Source organism: Helianthus annuus, chromosome 13 (assembly GCF_002127325.2).
Source record: "Helianthus annuus cultivar XRQ/B chromosome 13, HanXRQr2.0-SUNRISE, whole genome shotgun sequence".
Lineage (NCBI taxonomy): Eukaryota > Viridiplantae > Streptophyta > Magnoliopsida > Asterales > Asteraceae > Helianthus > Helianthus annuus.
In genome coordinates, this window is record NC_035445.2 from 62,412,558 (window position 1) to 62,428,116 (window position 15,559).

The following is a 15,559-nucleotide window of genomic DNA, read 5'->3' on the forward strand; positions in this document are numbered from 1 at the left end:
GGAACGGTGGCGTCGAGACCGACATGGCCAAGACATTGAGGATGGGCCAGATGAAGACAAAAAGTAGCCGTTACAATGGCTAGAATTTCTTTTTAAAAATTATTTTTTCTCACTTTATAAATATATACCCTTTACTCCCTCACTTTTAACCCAAATCATTCCAATCTCTCTCACTTTTTTATACACCACCATATTTTTATATAGTTTTAGGCATGTATTCTTCTTCTTCATCGTGATGTTCATCATCTTCGGGTGAGGGCGGTTTATTTTTTGCGAACTTCGTTATGCAGGCATCACAGATGATCATGGAGGAAGAAGAAGAAATGTCGTCACAACCGCAAACTAGGGCAGACGCCTTAAACCAAGACCGAGAAGGTTATCTTTATTTTTCAGGGAGGACACGCCGGATGAAGACTAGTATTTTTTTTATTTTTTTTAAGTTAAGGTTGTTTTTTTAATGTAATGTTGGAATTAATATTTATTTTAGAGTTTAAATTAATTTTACTTATATATAATATATATATATATATATTTGATTTCCAAAATTAAAAAGATAATTAAATAAATAAGTGCGGTAGGCCCATTAACCATTTCCCTTGTTCCATCCTTGGAGGGGCATCCTCTTTGTATGTTAACGTGGCGCTGAGGTGGAGGGGCATCCTCGAATGACTTGTCTCCTTCCACACCGAGTAGCCTAATTGTTGATAAAAGTGATAGTCAACAAAGTAAGACATTTAATGTTGTCTAAAAAGAATATTTTAGAGATTTGTAACTTGTATTGTATTAATAGATTTTTTTAACGGCAAATTAATTTTTAAATATAACATTAATTTATAATTTTTATTAATACATGTATAAAACCATCAACTCAGTCCTAAATAGTAACCAAACACACCAACTTATGGAATCTAGAAACACAAACAAGATGAAGATCTCATCTCCACTCACCATTCTCTTTCTTTTTTTTCCTTCTTCAACAAACCCTACTTTCAGCCATGGCAGATATACAACTCATAAAAAACACATGCAAGGGCACACCTTCCTCTAGTTTATGCCTCAAGATTCTATTAGCAGACCCCAAGAGCCAAAATGCTGATCTAACAGGGTTAGCACTCATCGGAGTTGATGCGGTCAACAACAAAGGTCTCGAAATCTTAAAGCAGATTGTTACTCTTAAAAAGTCTAGGCCAGAGTTGAGACCAACGTTGGATAACTGTGCGGAGGTGTATCATGCGGTGGTTAATGCGGATGTGCCGTCGTCTAGGGATGCGTTGAGAGGTGGCATGGCTAAGTTTGCCGAGGATGGAATGGCAGATAGCGCGGTGGAGGCGCAGGTGTGTGAGAGGAGTTTCGGTGAGCATGGTCACGCGTCTCCGATGACGGGCTCAAATAATGCTATGCATGATGCTGCTAATGTAGTTAGGGCCATTATTCGTATGTTGTTATAAGTGGTGTTATGTGTAAGTGAGATACTTATATATATATATATATATATATATATATATATATATATATATATATATTTGGTTGTCATTTAGGTGCTTTTGATGTATTAATACACAAAATAAATTACAATAAAATTTGAACAATACATGTAATATAACATGATATTTTATGCAAAATTGATTGAATAAAATGTGTACAATACATAGATAAGAGATCGTGTACAAGAGAGATTTATTATACGAAGTGTAGGAGACAAACTCAGTCACTGATCTCTCAAAATCAATACTCAAAACTAGGAGAGGGCATTTCTGTAAATTTCATATTCAAATAATTGAATAAACAAATAGAGAAAGGGTATTTTGTTTCCTTCTCAAACGGCTATATTTTTTATATACATTAATATTTAAAAAAAAAATACACTGTATTAACCAGGATTGAATTCTCTTTAATTCGAGCAGCCTATTGCTATAGTTTTTTTAAATATACATGATTTTGAATACATATTACGTGATTACATAATTTTAAATACCCAACACATGACTACATGATTTTGAATACTCATTATATGATTACATGATTTCATTATAGTATGTGAAACAATACTAAGTGATTACATAATTGCATAACAATGGTTGAGTATGTATTATTACATGAGTGCGTGATATTGAATATTTATTTCGTGACTATGTGACTTCTTTATAGTATATTTTATGTAAAATAGCATAATTGTAACAACATTATTTATAACAAATCATATTGAATGTGTAATGGTTTATGTTGAATGTGTAATCACGTAATGGTTATGTTGAATGTGTAATCACGTAATGGTTATTCAAAATCACGTGGTTATGTGCTGGGCAGAGACGTCTCTGAGAATTCACGTACCATGTGCGAGCTTGAAGAAATGTGTCATTCCGTAATGTTTTGTTATTATTATTTTATATATCAAATTAGTATCGGGCTCAAGAAACCTAATGCCAAGTGGGCTAAATTCTAAACCATAAAATTGTAAACGGGACTATATTGGAATTGTTATACGTGTACTATTTAAAAAAGAGTAAATTACGATTTTGGCCCTTGTTGTTATATCACTTTTACCCTTTTAGCCCAAAAAAATAATTTTTTAACATCTGAGCCCCCAACGTCTTTTTTTTCTAACCCTTTTGGCCCCTAACATCTTTTTTTCTAACCCTTTTGGCCCCTAACATTTAATGGATGGGGTTAGTGTTAGGGGCCAAAAGGGTTAGAAAAAAAGACGTTGAGGGCCCATATGTTAAAAAATTCTTTTTTGGGCTAAAAGGATAAAAGTGATATAACCACAGGTGCTAAAATCGTAATTTACTCTAAAAAAATTAACATATATATATCGGATATTTTTTACAAATCACGTGCCCCTTGAAATTACGGGCCTTGTGCGGAGGTCCTCCCCAGACACCATCAAAGTCGCCATTGGTGCTGGGTATTCAAAATCACGTAATCACATAATGAACTAATGGGTATTCAAAATCGCGTAATTAAAAAAAACTATAGTATTAGGCAACTCGAATTAAAGAGAATGAAATGTTCGTTAATATGGGGTAATTTTTTTTTAAATATTAACGTATGAAAAAGTTATAGCCGTTTGAAAATTAATTGGGGAAGTTGTTTAAGTGAGAAATGACTAAATATATCCTTAACCTTTTTATTTGTTTAAGTCATTATCTTATGCTTAAAAAATATTAACATATTAAAAAGTTATAGCCGTTTAAAAATTAAGGGGGGAAGTTGTTTAAGTGAGAAAGGACTAAATATGTACTTAACCTTTTTATTTGTTTCAGTCATTGTCTTATGCATTTATCAAAAACAATGTTTCTAAGAGGTGGAACAAAAAATTGGTTGTTAACGAAGTCTAAAATTAAGGGGGGAAGTTGTTTAAGTGAGAAAGGACTAAATATATAATTAACCTTTTTATTTGTTTCAGTCATTGTCTTATGCATTTATCAAAAACAATGTTTCTAAGAGGTGGAACAAAAAATTGGTTGTTAACGAAGTCTACTCGAAACAAGTGAAGATCACTAAAGCTGGGAAACATTATATAATTGCGGTCTTGGAGATGGATGGAAGCAAATAATAGATGATATTCCAATAAAATTTGTCTATCTTGTATGTCTATTTAACATTATGAATTGTAACATAATATGTAATTGTGTCCCTCTTTGTATTAACTTATTTATGTCAATTTGGTTTCTAAATGTGTCCATCTTTGGTTTGCATTTACAATATATATATACATACATACATATATATATATATAGGGTGAAGTTCGGCTACAAAGTCCATTTTTCCTAAAAAGTGTACAAAGTCATAAAACACCACAATTTCAGCCATAAAACACACTCAAAACCCACAAATAACATAATGAAGATCACTAAAACACAATATCCAAACCCTAACAATCCTTAAAAACTTCAAACACACCATCGTACAAATATGAATATAAAACACAACATGATAATCAACATAAAACACACTAATATTAGTCATTCGATAATTAAAGCCTTATCATCCAAAACACAACACAAAACCCACAAATATGGTGTTTTAGTAATCTTCACTATGTTATTTGTGGGTTTTTAAGTGTGTTTTATGGTTTACAATATGGTTTTTATGACTTTTTACACTTTGTAGGAAAAATAGACTTTGTAGCCAACTCCAACCCTATATATATATATATATATATATATATATATATATATATAGGTCAGGATTTAGGAAAAACGGTGAAAAGTGTGAGAATAGTGAGAACGCTTATGGATCGTCAAATCAAAACAATCTATGGACAAGATTGGCATGGTGGCGTTTTCGTAAATAACATCAACTTTATTGCTTGGAACGTGCTTCATTAAGGGTAAAAAGGGTAAACATCGTTTCTCCATAAAACGCCATTAAATATAAAATGCCAACTAAATACAAAACGCCAACAAATAAAAAATATTTTTCCTGCGTGGTTTTTTCTGGGGGTATTGGATTTTAATAATCCCAAGTTTCACTAATTGGCTGGTAATAATCCCAACTTTAAAAATTGCCTACAACAGTCCCAACTTGTAAGATTTTGGCCACCAATGATCCTTGTCTAACTGGGTTATAACCCAGTTAGTTTTTTACTGACTGGGCTGCTGATGTGGCACGATCACCACCTCCACCACCTCCTCCTCCTCCACTGCCACCACCATCTCCTCCAACCACCATCATCATCTTCGACCACCACCATCACCCACCACCATCACCTCCGACCACCTCCACCTCCACCTCCACCCACAGTCTTCCAGCACCGGAAAAACACTATCACCTCCGATTCACCATATCCACCGAACACCCCACCCTCCACTTCCACTTTTGAGCAGCGGAGAAGATTACAGGAGGTCGGAGATGATTGGTGATGGTCTCGTTTGGTGGTTTCAGGGGTAAAACGGGTCGTCAGAATAAGTTGCAGGTCACCGGAGTTGGGTAGATGATGGAGGTGGTCGGAGGTGATAGTGGTTTCCGGTGGCAGATGATGGAGGTGGTCGGAGATGATGGTGGTGACTGGAGAAGATGGTGGTGGCAGTGGAGGAGGAGGAGGTGGAGGTGGTGATGGTGCCACGTCAGCAGCCCAACATTTAAGTTTTTAAACACGTCAGCTGCCACGTTACCTGCCACGCCACATTTAACTAACCCAGTTAGACAAGGATCATTGGTGGCCAAAATCTTACAAGTTGGGACTGTTGTAGGCAATTTTTGAAGTTGGGATTATTACCGGCCAATTAGTGAAACTTGGGATTATTAAAATCCAATACCCTTTTTTTTCTATGTTTTAGTTGGTGTATTTTATGATCTTAGCCAATAAAAACGCCACTAAATATAAAACGCCAAAATTGAAAGATGGGACGTGTTACAAACTTAACAGATAAAAGTTGAACAAAACATGAAATACAAACTGTAACTGAAAACGACAGATATTTTATTAATTGCACTTATTAATAATATCCAGCCTAAACTACACGCCAAAAACATCATATAAACAGAAACGTCTGCACCTTCCGTTGATCACACAAAAAAAAAAAAAACAATGGCCATGGTTCCTAAATACCACTCACTGTAAAATGCCAAAAAGTTAAAAAAAGTCAAAGATGGCAAACATCGTTTCTTGGATATTCAATATTGTTCTGCGTGAAGTTTCATAGAACGGATTGTTAGCTGAAGGGGGTAACTCAATAACATTTTGCTGCATGAGATGGACAAATTTTCAAGAAAAAGAGACCGATGACAGACATATGTCATTTTGTGTGCTTTGTTCTTGATGAATATTTGAATGGCATGAAGAGACCGATTACACTGAAGAGTGGGATGAAGATAAAGATGGAGACCAAACAAAAAACACACGTCATTTTGTCTCCAACATCCACAAAAAGCCACTTCAACAACAAAAAACAATAAATCACACCTAAGTAAAAAAAAACGCCATATATTTGTGACAGTTCTTGTAGTTTTAAAAAAGAAAGAGACTTGTGACAGTGAAGATTTGGAAGAGAAATTCGATTAGGATTTTTAATTTATTTTTTTCGCTTCTATTTTTTCTTTCTGTGGCTTGTTTTCTAATTTTCCAATAAAAAATACATTATTTCTCTAAAAAAATGATTGTAATACGCCAAGATGCCACAAACGCTAAACTCTACAATTATAATAAAATGTGTGGCATCTTGGGGTTTTACACGCATTTTTTTAGAACAAAATTTATATAACAATGTGCAAGAGAAACAAAACAATGTGTCATCTTTGTCTAAACGCCACTAAAAATACAAAACGCCAAAATCTAAAAAAGATAGGACGTGTTATAGCAATAAAACAGATGAAGCTGAACGAACAGTAACTACAAACAGTAAACGGAAACGACAGAAACTTTATTACTAACTTGTTAATTAAAACCCACTACATCGGAACTTGAATTTATTTATCTTTTCAAAAACACCATAATTGCATGTCACGTTATAGGACTGCATCCTACATGGCGGCAAAATGAAAAGTCATTACATAAGTAGAACATGTAAACAAAACTTAACACTCCATATATTCTCTAACACGCCAGACCTTGACTAAAACGCCAGAAAAACTTAAAGAAAATGGTTTAAGTTATTGCATGGAGGTTTGATAGGTCGGAGAAACGTTTCGTCCTAAAGTTTTCTGACAGGAGAAGGGTGAAGGTCAAGACAATCAAGGCCATACTTAGTATGGATGAAGTCGTTTAGAGGGATATTCTGGCCCTTGGGGTTCCAATGGCCGACGATTATGAAAGAAATTGAAAGCTAATAAGAAGATTGAAGAGAAAATTTCCAGCAGATGATGATGATGATGACGACGATGATATTGACGATACTTGTCTACCAACAGTTAGCAGTTGGGGTTTGGATTAAAAAACAAGAACGGTTAAAGTGACCTATCAACACGGGGTGGAATATTCATTGCTGATGGAAGAAATGTTGAAAACAGAGAGACTACATCTTCTTGAACAACTCTGTGATTTAGCATATTCGAACGATGCAAGATCCAGGGTTGTTATGATATTTAAGTATAGGTTGCAGCAAAGACGAGACGACATAATGGCGTTATACGCCAATGCACAACATGATGATGATGAATCTGAAGAAAGTGATGAACAAAGCGATAGGTACATCTCTGATGTAATCCCAAACACAGAAGACTATTAGTTTGTTTTGATCTCGTCTTATTGTAATCTTTTGAATTATTAATTTATTATTAAGAACGCCATGAACGCCAAAAATATACCTTTATAATTTATTCAACTGGTAAAATCTACAAAATGCCAAAAAAATGTATAGTTTGAATTATTAAATGTCTATAATGATTTTGGTAACACTATGGACTCCAAGATGTTAGAATTATTAATTAATTTTATTGAATTTGGGAATGCCATAAACGCCAAACTGTTATCTATGTGACACAAAAACGATTAATTGAACGAGACAGATCTGCAAAAGAAAAGTAAAACGCCAGATAGTTATTGAATCTAACTAAACGCCAAACAAATCTTATACGTCAAAAATAAAGCAGTATTGTGACACACGTAAATTGGAAAAAGGGAAGATAAAAAGACAAAAAAAATCCCCTCCGTCCTGATAATATCACGCGCCACGTGTTCGACCAGGATCCGTTCTCACACTTTAGGGCGTTTTCTCCTGATCCGTTTCTATATATATATATATATATATATATATATATATATTTAGGGATTTATCAATTGCATAATTTAATTTATATAGTAAAACGTTTTCATTTGCACCCAAAATAGAAAACATTGCAATAAAAGTTCCATACATTTTCGGAGTGTCCTATAACGGTTTCAATTAGGGGTGTTCAAAAGTATCTGTATCCCAAAATCCGTTCCGAATTATCCGATATCCGAATCTGAAATATCTGGAATTCGGATATCCGATCTGAAATTTCGGATATTCAAATTTTCGTATGCGGATAGTTATTTTAAAATTTTCGGATATTTCGGATAACCGAAATATCCGAAAATATCCGAAGTATCCGAAAATATCCAAAAATATCTGAAAAATATCCGAAAACTTATATTCAGATATCCGAAACTATCCGAAATATCCGGTTCTGAATATAAAAAATAATAAAAATTAAAAATTAAATAAGAAATTGGATATTCGGATATCCGATCGGATATCCGAAATTTCGGATACGGATTCGGATAGTAAAATTTGGTATCCGAAAATTTCGGATGTCCGAAATTCGGATATCTGAATTTTCGGATATCCGGTTTTGAACACCCCTAATTTTGATCTTAGGATTTTATATGGTAAAACGTATTGATTACAAATCCAATTAATTTAGTTTCCGTGTAAAACGATATGTTACATTAAAAATATATATCTATTTTTTACACTTGAAATTCCATGTAAATCTATTTGTTACATTAAAAAAATATATATCTAATTTTTACATTTGAAATTAAATGCTTTTACTCTAAATTATTATGTTTTACATAATTTATATCCTTGTGTTTTATTTTGATGTTTTGAAAATTAATTGAACTAAGATAAGTAAATAATAAAGTATGTTTAAACATAAATTAAAGTTCTACATATTCTAAAAGAGTCGGTCTCGAGTAAGTTAATATATGAGTTTTTTCCTAAACTAGTGATGGTGAAAAAAGTATTTATCAAAATAGTATTCTTTGTAAAATATTTACTAAAATGGTGTTTTAGTCTCTCTCCTCATCTCATTGAACAAAAACTACATTATAAATTCATTATTTATTTCTATTAATACTTCATTATTTTTTAAACCAAACGTCATACGTCTTATTTATTATTATTTTTTTGTTATAATTTTTTTTATTCAGTCAATATAAAATATTTTGTTTTGCTCCAATCAATCTCCATTATAGTTTTTCTTTTTTTACCTTTTACCAATTCTTTATATTTTGTTTACCAACTTCTTATTTTTTTATATATATTAAACAATATGAAATAAGAAATATAAAAAAGTTAGACAAATATCATAACTTTACTCGCTATGGGTTTATAAAAAAATGATGTTTCTTAAAATTTTCAATTATTTAATAAAAAAATTATTTATCACTCTTATCTAGGCTAATATGTTTTTTTCTTTATTTTTAATGAAATAAGTAATATATCATGTATTTTTTTTATCGATTAAACTACTTTAAAGTGTTGTCAATTCATAGAAAACGATCTCCAAATTTTATTTTTATGGCCTACTTTTTTTTTTCTTTTTTGTAATCTTATATTAATATATATTAAACTATTTTAGTTTATGACCTTTTCTATAATCAACTAACTTAACAGTTTTATTATTACAACTAAAAAACAAAATATATGTTAAAGTGAATTTAAATATAATTATAAATTAAGTAAATTATGTGAATCGTATATAAATTATTAGATAAGACAATATTAGGTGATACAATGGGAACCTCAAGTCTTACGTTGAGTTTCAGAAAGAAAATAAAGTGTAAATATAAATAAATAATAAAATTACTAATTTAGTATTATTGGGTTTCAAAATAATAATAATAAATAAAGTGTTAATAGAAATAAATAATAGAGTTAGTAATTTAGTTTTTATTCAACGAGATGAGAAAAGACACAAAAACACCATTTTAGTAAATATTTTTCAAGGAACACCAATTTAGTAAATATTTTTTTCACCAACACTAGTTTGGAAAAAAAAAACTCGTTAATATATGGCTCAGGTGGTTTATAATCCTAGTCATAATTGACAAACAAATTTAAATAGGAAACTGAGAGAACTATATAACCACTTATATTTATCGTTTTAAATGTAATTCAAAAAGTGGAATTAAATCCCATCGATTTCTCTTTCTCAGTGCATGTAATTATGTTATATACACTACAAGCTTATAATTTATATATCATAGTTTATAAATCCATTTATTACACGTGTTGAATAAATAAATTTTATATACTAAATAATAAAGTAATATATCTTTAAAAACCTTCTTTATTGCATGGTTTGAATAAATGTAATCTAATATATTAAATAATAAAAAGTTATATCTATAAGAACCATTACGAGTTGAATAAAAGTAATTTTATATACCAAATAAAAAAAGTTATATCTTTAAAAGCACGTGTATTACATGGGTTGAATAAATGTAATATTTTTTTTACCAAATAATAAAAAAAGTTATATCTTTAAAAACCCTCGTTTATTACACAGGTTGAATAAATATTATTTTATATACCAAATAATAAGAAAATTATATTTAAAAAAACTAATAAATATAATCGGTACGCAATAGATATGGTGATTACGAAGATGATTATTGAAAAGAAGATACAGCAGTCAAACATGTTATTCAAGAAGCAAATAAGCAATTTGAATGATAAAATATAAATTATATTTAAAAAAACCTTAATAAAATCAATATAATATCTTTTAATAATGAAAATAAAAATAAATAAATAATATATTATCACAAAGTTTGGTTTTGGTGATAAACAATTTGGCTATTTAAAACTCTCTTAAATTAATAATTTAAATTTAAGGATAATATTTTATTAGAAAAGTAGAAGTATTTTATTCGACATTTAAAGTAGGATAAGATTTAATATTAAATTTTTTTATTTAGTTAATATAAGATAGAAAAAAAATATATGATTGAATAGTTGGGGTAAAAGAAAACTAAAAAATGTAGCTGTTGTACAACACGTTAGGTAATATAAACAATGAAGATAATATGATATAGAAAATCGAATAAATGATATTATCATGAGAAGTATACATTAAATTTAAGTTAAATAATAAGTATATATAGTTAAGTAGAAGGGATTAAACTAAATAATATTTAGTAGGAGAGTCATCTATAATTAATTAGAAAAGATTAAACTAAATAATAATTATCCATCAGAGATTAAATTAAATAATATTTAGTATGAGGGTTATCTATAATTAATTAGAAGAGATTAAACTAAATAATAATTATCGATAAGAGAGGTGACCTAATATGATGACAAGTGTCCCCAAAATGGTTTCTTTTATTATATAGTACTAGCGGTAAGACCCGTGTTTAGCAAACCATGCATAACACATATTGATAGAACATATAGATACATGTATAGATATTGTACCAAAAAGTGTTATCTATTATAGCTAAAAGACAACTATAAACATAGATTATCGGTTAATATATCAGTTACATACAATTATTTTCATTCTCTTATCCAAAAAAGCTCATATCCACCCATTGACAATTTGACTGTTTACCCAAAAAGACAATATAAACTGTTTATAGACATAGGTACATATAAAAGATGTCTAACAAAACTTAATAGAATTTGAATACAACTTAAGGTTCAACAAAAGTTAACTACAAAAACACAATCACCTGCCTCAACAACTTTCAGCAAAACAAAATCAAGGAATCAGCAGACTTTAGAAATCAGCAAATCTTTATTCTCTCATCAACCTTTCCCGGATTTTCCCTTTGAATTGGAGCTCAAAATCCAAGGAATCAGTATCATCTTCATCCCTATCAAGCTGAAGGTTAAAAAGATCTTGGAGGTCAACTGGATTCAGACCAAGTGCATTCTCCCTTGATATCTTTTCAACACTACCATCAGACTTGATCAAAGTCAATTCATGGGTCTATTTGTCAGACTTCTACTTTAGTATTTTTTGGTCTGATGGTTTTCTTGGGATAAGTTTTACTTGAGAGGAGTTTGGCGATTGAGGCCTGCTTGCCAATTTCTGAAGTGTTTGAGCAACTTGAGCTTGTAATTGCAATGGAGCATCATCTAATCCATATCGTAACTGATTTCTGATAGACTCTTTTCTGTACTCAGCTTATCTCTTTTCATCTTCCTCATCCATCAGTTGTTGTCTTTTTCTTTGGTTCAAGGCAGCGATAGATACATTTGCTGATGAGAACAGCTTTTTAGATATAATGGTCTGCCGACGTCTAACAGTGGTTTCATCTTTGTATACTGGCTTTTTAGGACGGGATGGATCTGTCTTTCTTCGCTCTTCTAGCTTATTATAAGCTCGATCAATATATTACCTAGACCATTTTCCAATTTGTCTAGCAATCCCAAACTTAGCTGCTACAAGTTCTGCCCTATTTCTCTTGTACTTCAACACTTCATCCACTTCAACCTTTTTGTATTGTTTCCAGTTGGGAGCAGATTTTTGCATTTGAGGATCTTTATTCATCTTTTCAATTCTATTAACTTCCTCATTAAGAGCTTCAAGGGGCCAGTCATTGAAATCAGACCTGTAGGCTTCGTAGGGCTTGGTATCCATGATAATGTTCAAGAAATCATTCCTTAATGTCTTTTGTAGCTCAGCATTTGGTGAAAAATTTGACATATTCTTACTCAGGTCTCTAGCAAAATCTTCCAACTTCTTGACTTGACCAAGCCAGTGTTGCATGCGACTTGATAACTTAGTGTCTCCTAGCCCTTTACACTCTTCTTTTGCTATATATTCTGCTTGCTTGCCCTTTAGCTTCAGATATTCATAAATATTCTTTGGAGTTTCGAATCCATGAAGAGATGGGAAGGTTCTTTTGGATGGATCATCCTCTGTGTAAAATTGAGTCATTTCATCTTGAACTGCAAGCAGTTCCAGAGGGAAACTTAGTGCCAATGGGTTGATTTTTTTTATGGAGGTGGGACGAATGGTTTGGGTGAAGTTTGAATGAATGGAGTAGCTGATAACGGAATTGGTGCGGGTATATCTTTTTCTTCCTTCTCTTCTTCATGTACCATGAATTTTCTCTTTCTTGTGTAAACAGATTTTGGAGAAGGAGGAGTTAGGGAAGAAAAACGTGCTATGAGTGTAAGGGTTGATTGTGATGGGAATTGAAATTGGGTAGAATCAGTGGATTGACTAACAACTGGTGTCTCAACCGCTGTTGTCTTAACATGTGTTGAAACATTTGTTGCATCAACAATTGTTTCAGTGGAGGTTGGCAGTGATGATGAGGATTTTGTATTCTGCTTTTTGATAGGTGGTTTTTCTGGGGAGAGTTTTGTTTTAGGTGTATCAGAATCTGGCTTCTTAGGTTCAGCAGTGGTTTTAAGTTTCGCAGCAGTGGTTGGTTTTTCTGGTGGTGATATTGGTTTAGGAAATATGACAATAGGAGATTTGTTGTGTTTGTGTGATTTTCTTCTATTTGAGGTTCCAATGTTAAGCACTTCATCTTCCTCTTTTGTATGCTTCCTCTTCTGCTTTCGTTCAATCATCTTATCTGTCTGTTTGTTAACGGTATCATCAATTCCCTTTTTCTTACCAATATCAGATTTTCCAGGAGATTTTGCAGAAGTTTGCTTGACAGGCTTTGGATTTTGTTTTGGCTGATTCCTTGGTGTTGGTTTGCCAAAGTTTTTCATGGAATCCTTTTCTCTCTTTTCAGCATCATCTTCATCGTCTTTTTCAAACACAGGTGCAGGGGTAGTACCAGTTAACTTTGCAATGCATTCTTTTATGCCCTTGATGTCAGCCTGTGTGTCTTTGTATCTTGCTTCAACCATAACTCTAATTAGCTTCATGTGGGAATTAAGTTGAATCTCAGCCAGTTCCCTTTGAGCTGCAAGAATGGGTTGTACCGAATTCCAAAGCTCTTGGCATAACTGCTGATGAGAAGGTCGACTTTTGCAAGCATCCACCAATTGCTTCAATTGATCTTTCATATCAGCAACAGTTGTTTCCAAGTTAGATATCCTCTCCATCAAATCCTGGTATTTTAATCCATCACCTAACTTAATAGGATCATCTGAATTCCCACCAGAGGTGGTTGTATCTACTTTTGAAAGAGGAGGTATCTCATAATTTTCATTAGCAGATGCCCCTTCTTCTTGGTTTTGGGAACTTCCCTTTGCATCAGTGGTTACCTTAGTGATCTCACCCGTGGTTAACTTGAACTCACCAGTGGATACCTTGATAGACACAGCACTGGTTGCCTTTAAGGGAGTCTGACTAATGAAACTACTGTCCAAATGTAAATCAGTGGATTTGACATTTGTAGTAGCTGCTCAACTTGAAATACCATCAAGAATTTGCTGAAATTCAAGAGGTGTAGCCTCCTCAACTATTTCTGGGTTAGCTAATTGAAAAGGTTCAGACATAGCTATTGTTGAAGTTAAACTCTCAGTAAAGTGTTCATGGGAGGGATTGCTATCAGTCTGAATGTCAATAGCTTGAAGCAGTGTTATAAACTTTGGTGGAATAGAAGATGAAGGGATTGTTGTCGAAAGAGACATTGCCCCGGGAGAAGGGCTTTTAAGTATACTCTCATATGAGGGTATGACATCATATTATGGTGTCCCTGTGAATACAACATGTTCCTTTTTTGAGGAATCATGAGGAGTTTGGTTTATGGGTTGAGTTCTTTCCACATGTTGTGAGGAAGTAGCAACAGTGGTTTGTAGTGACATCTGTGTTGTCACAGGGTTAACCTCTGAGATCTCATCTTCCAGAGGACCCATTTTGCTGGTTTCGGTGGGCTTTTTGGGTTTTGTTTTGGTCTTTTTGATTTTTGTTGGTGGGGGTTTCACAGCAGTGGTTGTAGTGCTGTGATCACCAAGAGCAGTGGGCTCAACAACAGAGGTTTGAGGAGCAGTTGTAGACTCATCTAAAATTTCCTCATTCCCCTCTGCTTCAGTTTTGGAAACATCTGACTCTTTAGCCATAAGGCGAGTAAAAGTTTCAGATGTTAGACTATTCATTTTAATAGCTTTACCTTTTTCAAAAGCTTTTTGAGAAACATGTTTTTGCAGGTAGTAATTTAATAGTCTAGGAAACATAAGAAAACCAGCAATTTTCCCCTTTTAGCAGCAGTTTTCCCCTTTTTAATGTTTTTAAATTTGCAACCAAATCAGCAAACAGTGCCTGGGAGTAGTTAAAATCAGTATTTGTCAAAATTGCATACCCCAATGACTGAATTTTCAAAGGTATTTCATTAAAAGAAGTAGGTTTATTTGAGAGACAGATTAAGAGAGTATGGAACAGGAATTTCATTGGTGGTGGAAAATTACCTTTAAACATAGTTGCCTGATTCAACTGTCTATCATATCCCCTCCCAATCAAGTATGTTTGAATCTCATTTTTCGGGAAAGATATCTTACCTGCCAAGTCGTTTACCTCAAATATTGTTAATATGGTAGTGGGGGTAATAGCAACAGATTCACCTCCGACTTTTGAAGTTATACTTACGGCCACATTGTTTTGTTCTTCAGTATTCGCATTTCGCGGAGCGTCTCTTGGTAAATGGGTCCGTTGGCGGTAAGAATGGCCTTATATTTTGATGATGTAAGAACATAAATCATTGAATGATAGAGAGTATTGTTCTCGGTTTTCTCAAAAATAGCCAGGTAGTTATGCGGATTTTTCATCATCAAAGCCATGATCGGAATTGAAAGTTGTGAGAGGTTGACGAAGAAGTGTTGAAGAAGAAGGTGAAAACCGCTCTGATGAATTTTAAACTCAAGACAAAAGTAAAACCTCTGTTTGGAGATGAAACAGGGGTTTATAAAGTGAAAATGTGAATGCTGACGTGTCAGAAGTTACAAAGATCTGA

At 32.7% G+C, this 15,559-nt stretch overlaps 1 protein-coding gene across 1 annotated transcript; it reads left to right on the forward strand.

Moving 5' to 3' along the window:
* The first annotated feature begins 995 nt into the window (after window positions 1-995).
* LOC110900883 (cell wall / vacuolar inhibitor of fructosidase 1) lies at window positions 996-1,448 on the forward strand. The gene has a single exon (XM_022147741.2). It carries the CDS (start codon window positions 996-998, stop codon window positions 1,446-1,448), a length of 453 nt encoding a protein of 150 aa, XP_022003433.1.
* Window positions 1,449-15,559: the final 14,111 nt, after the last annotated feature.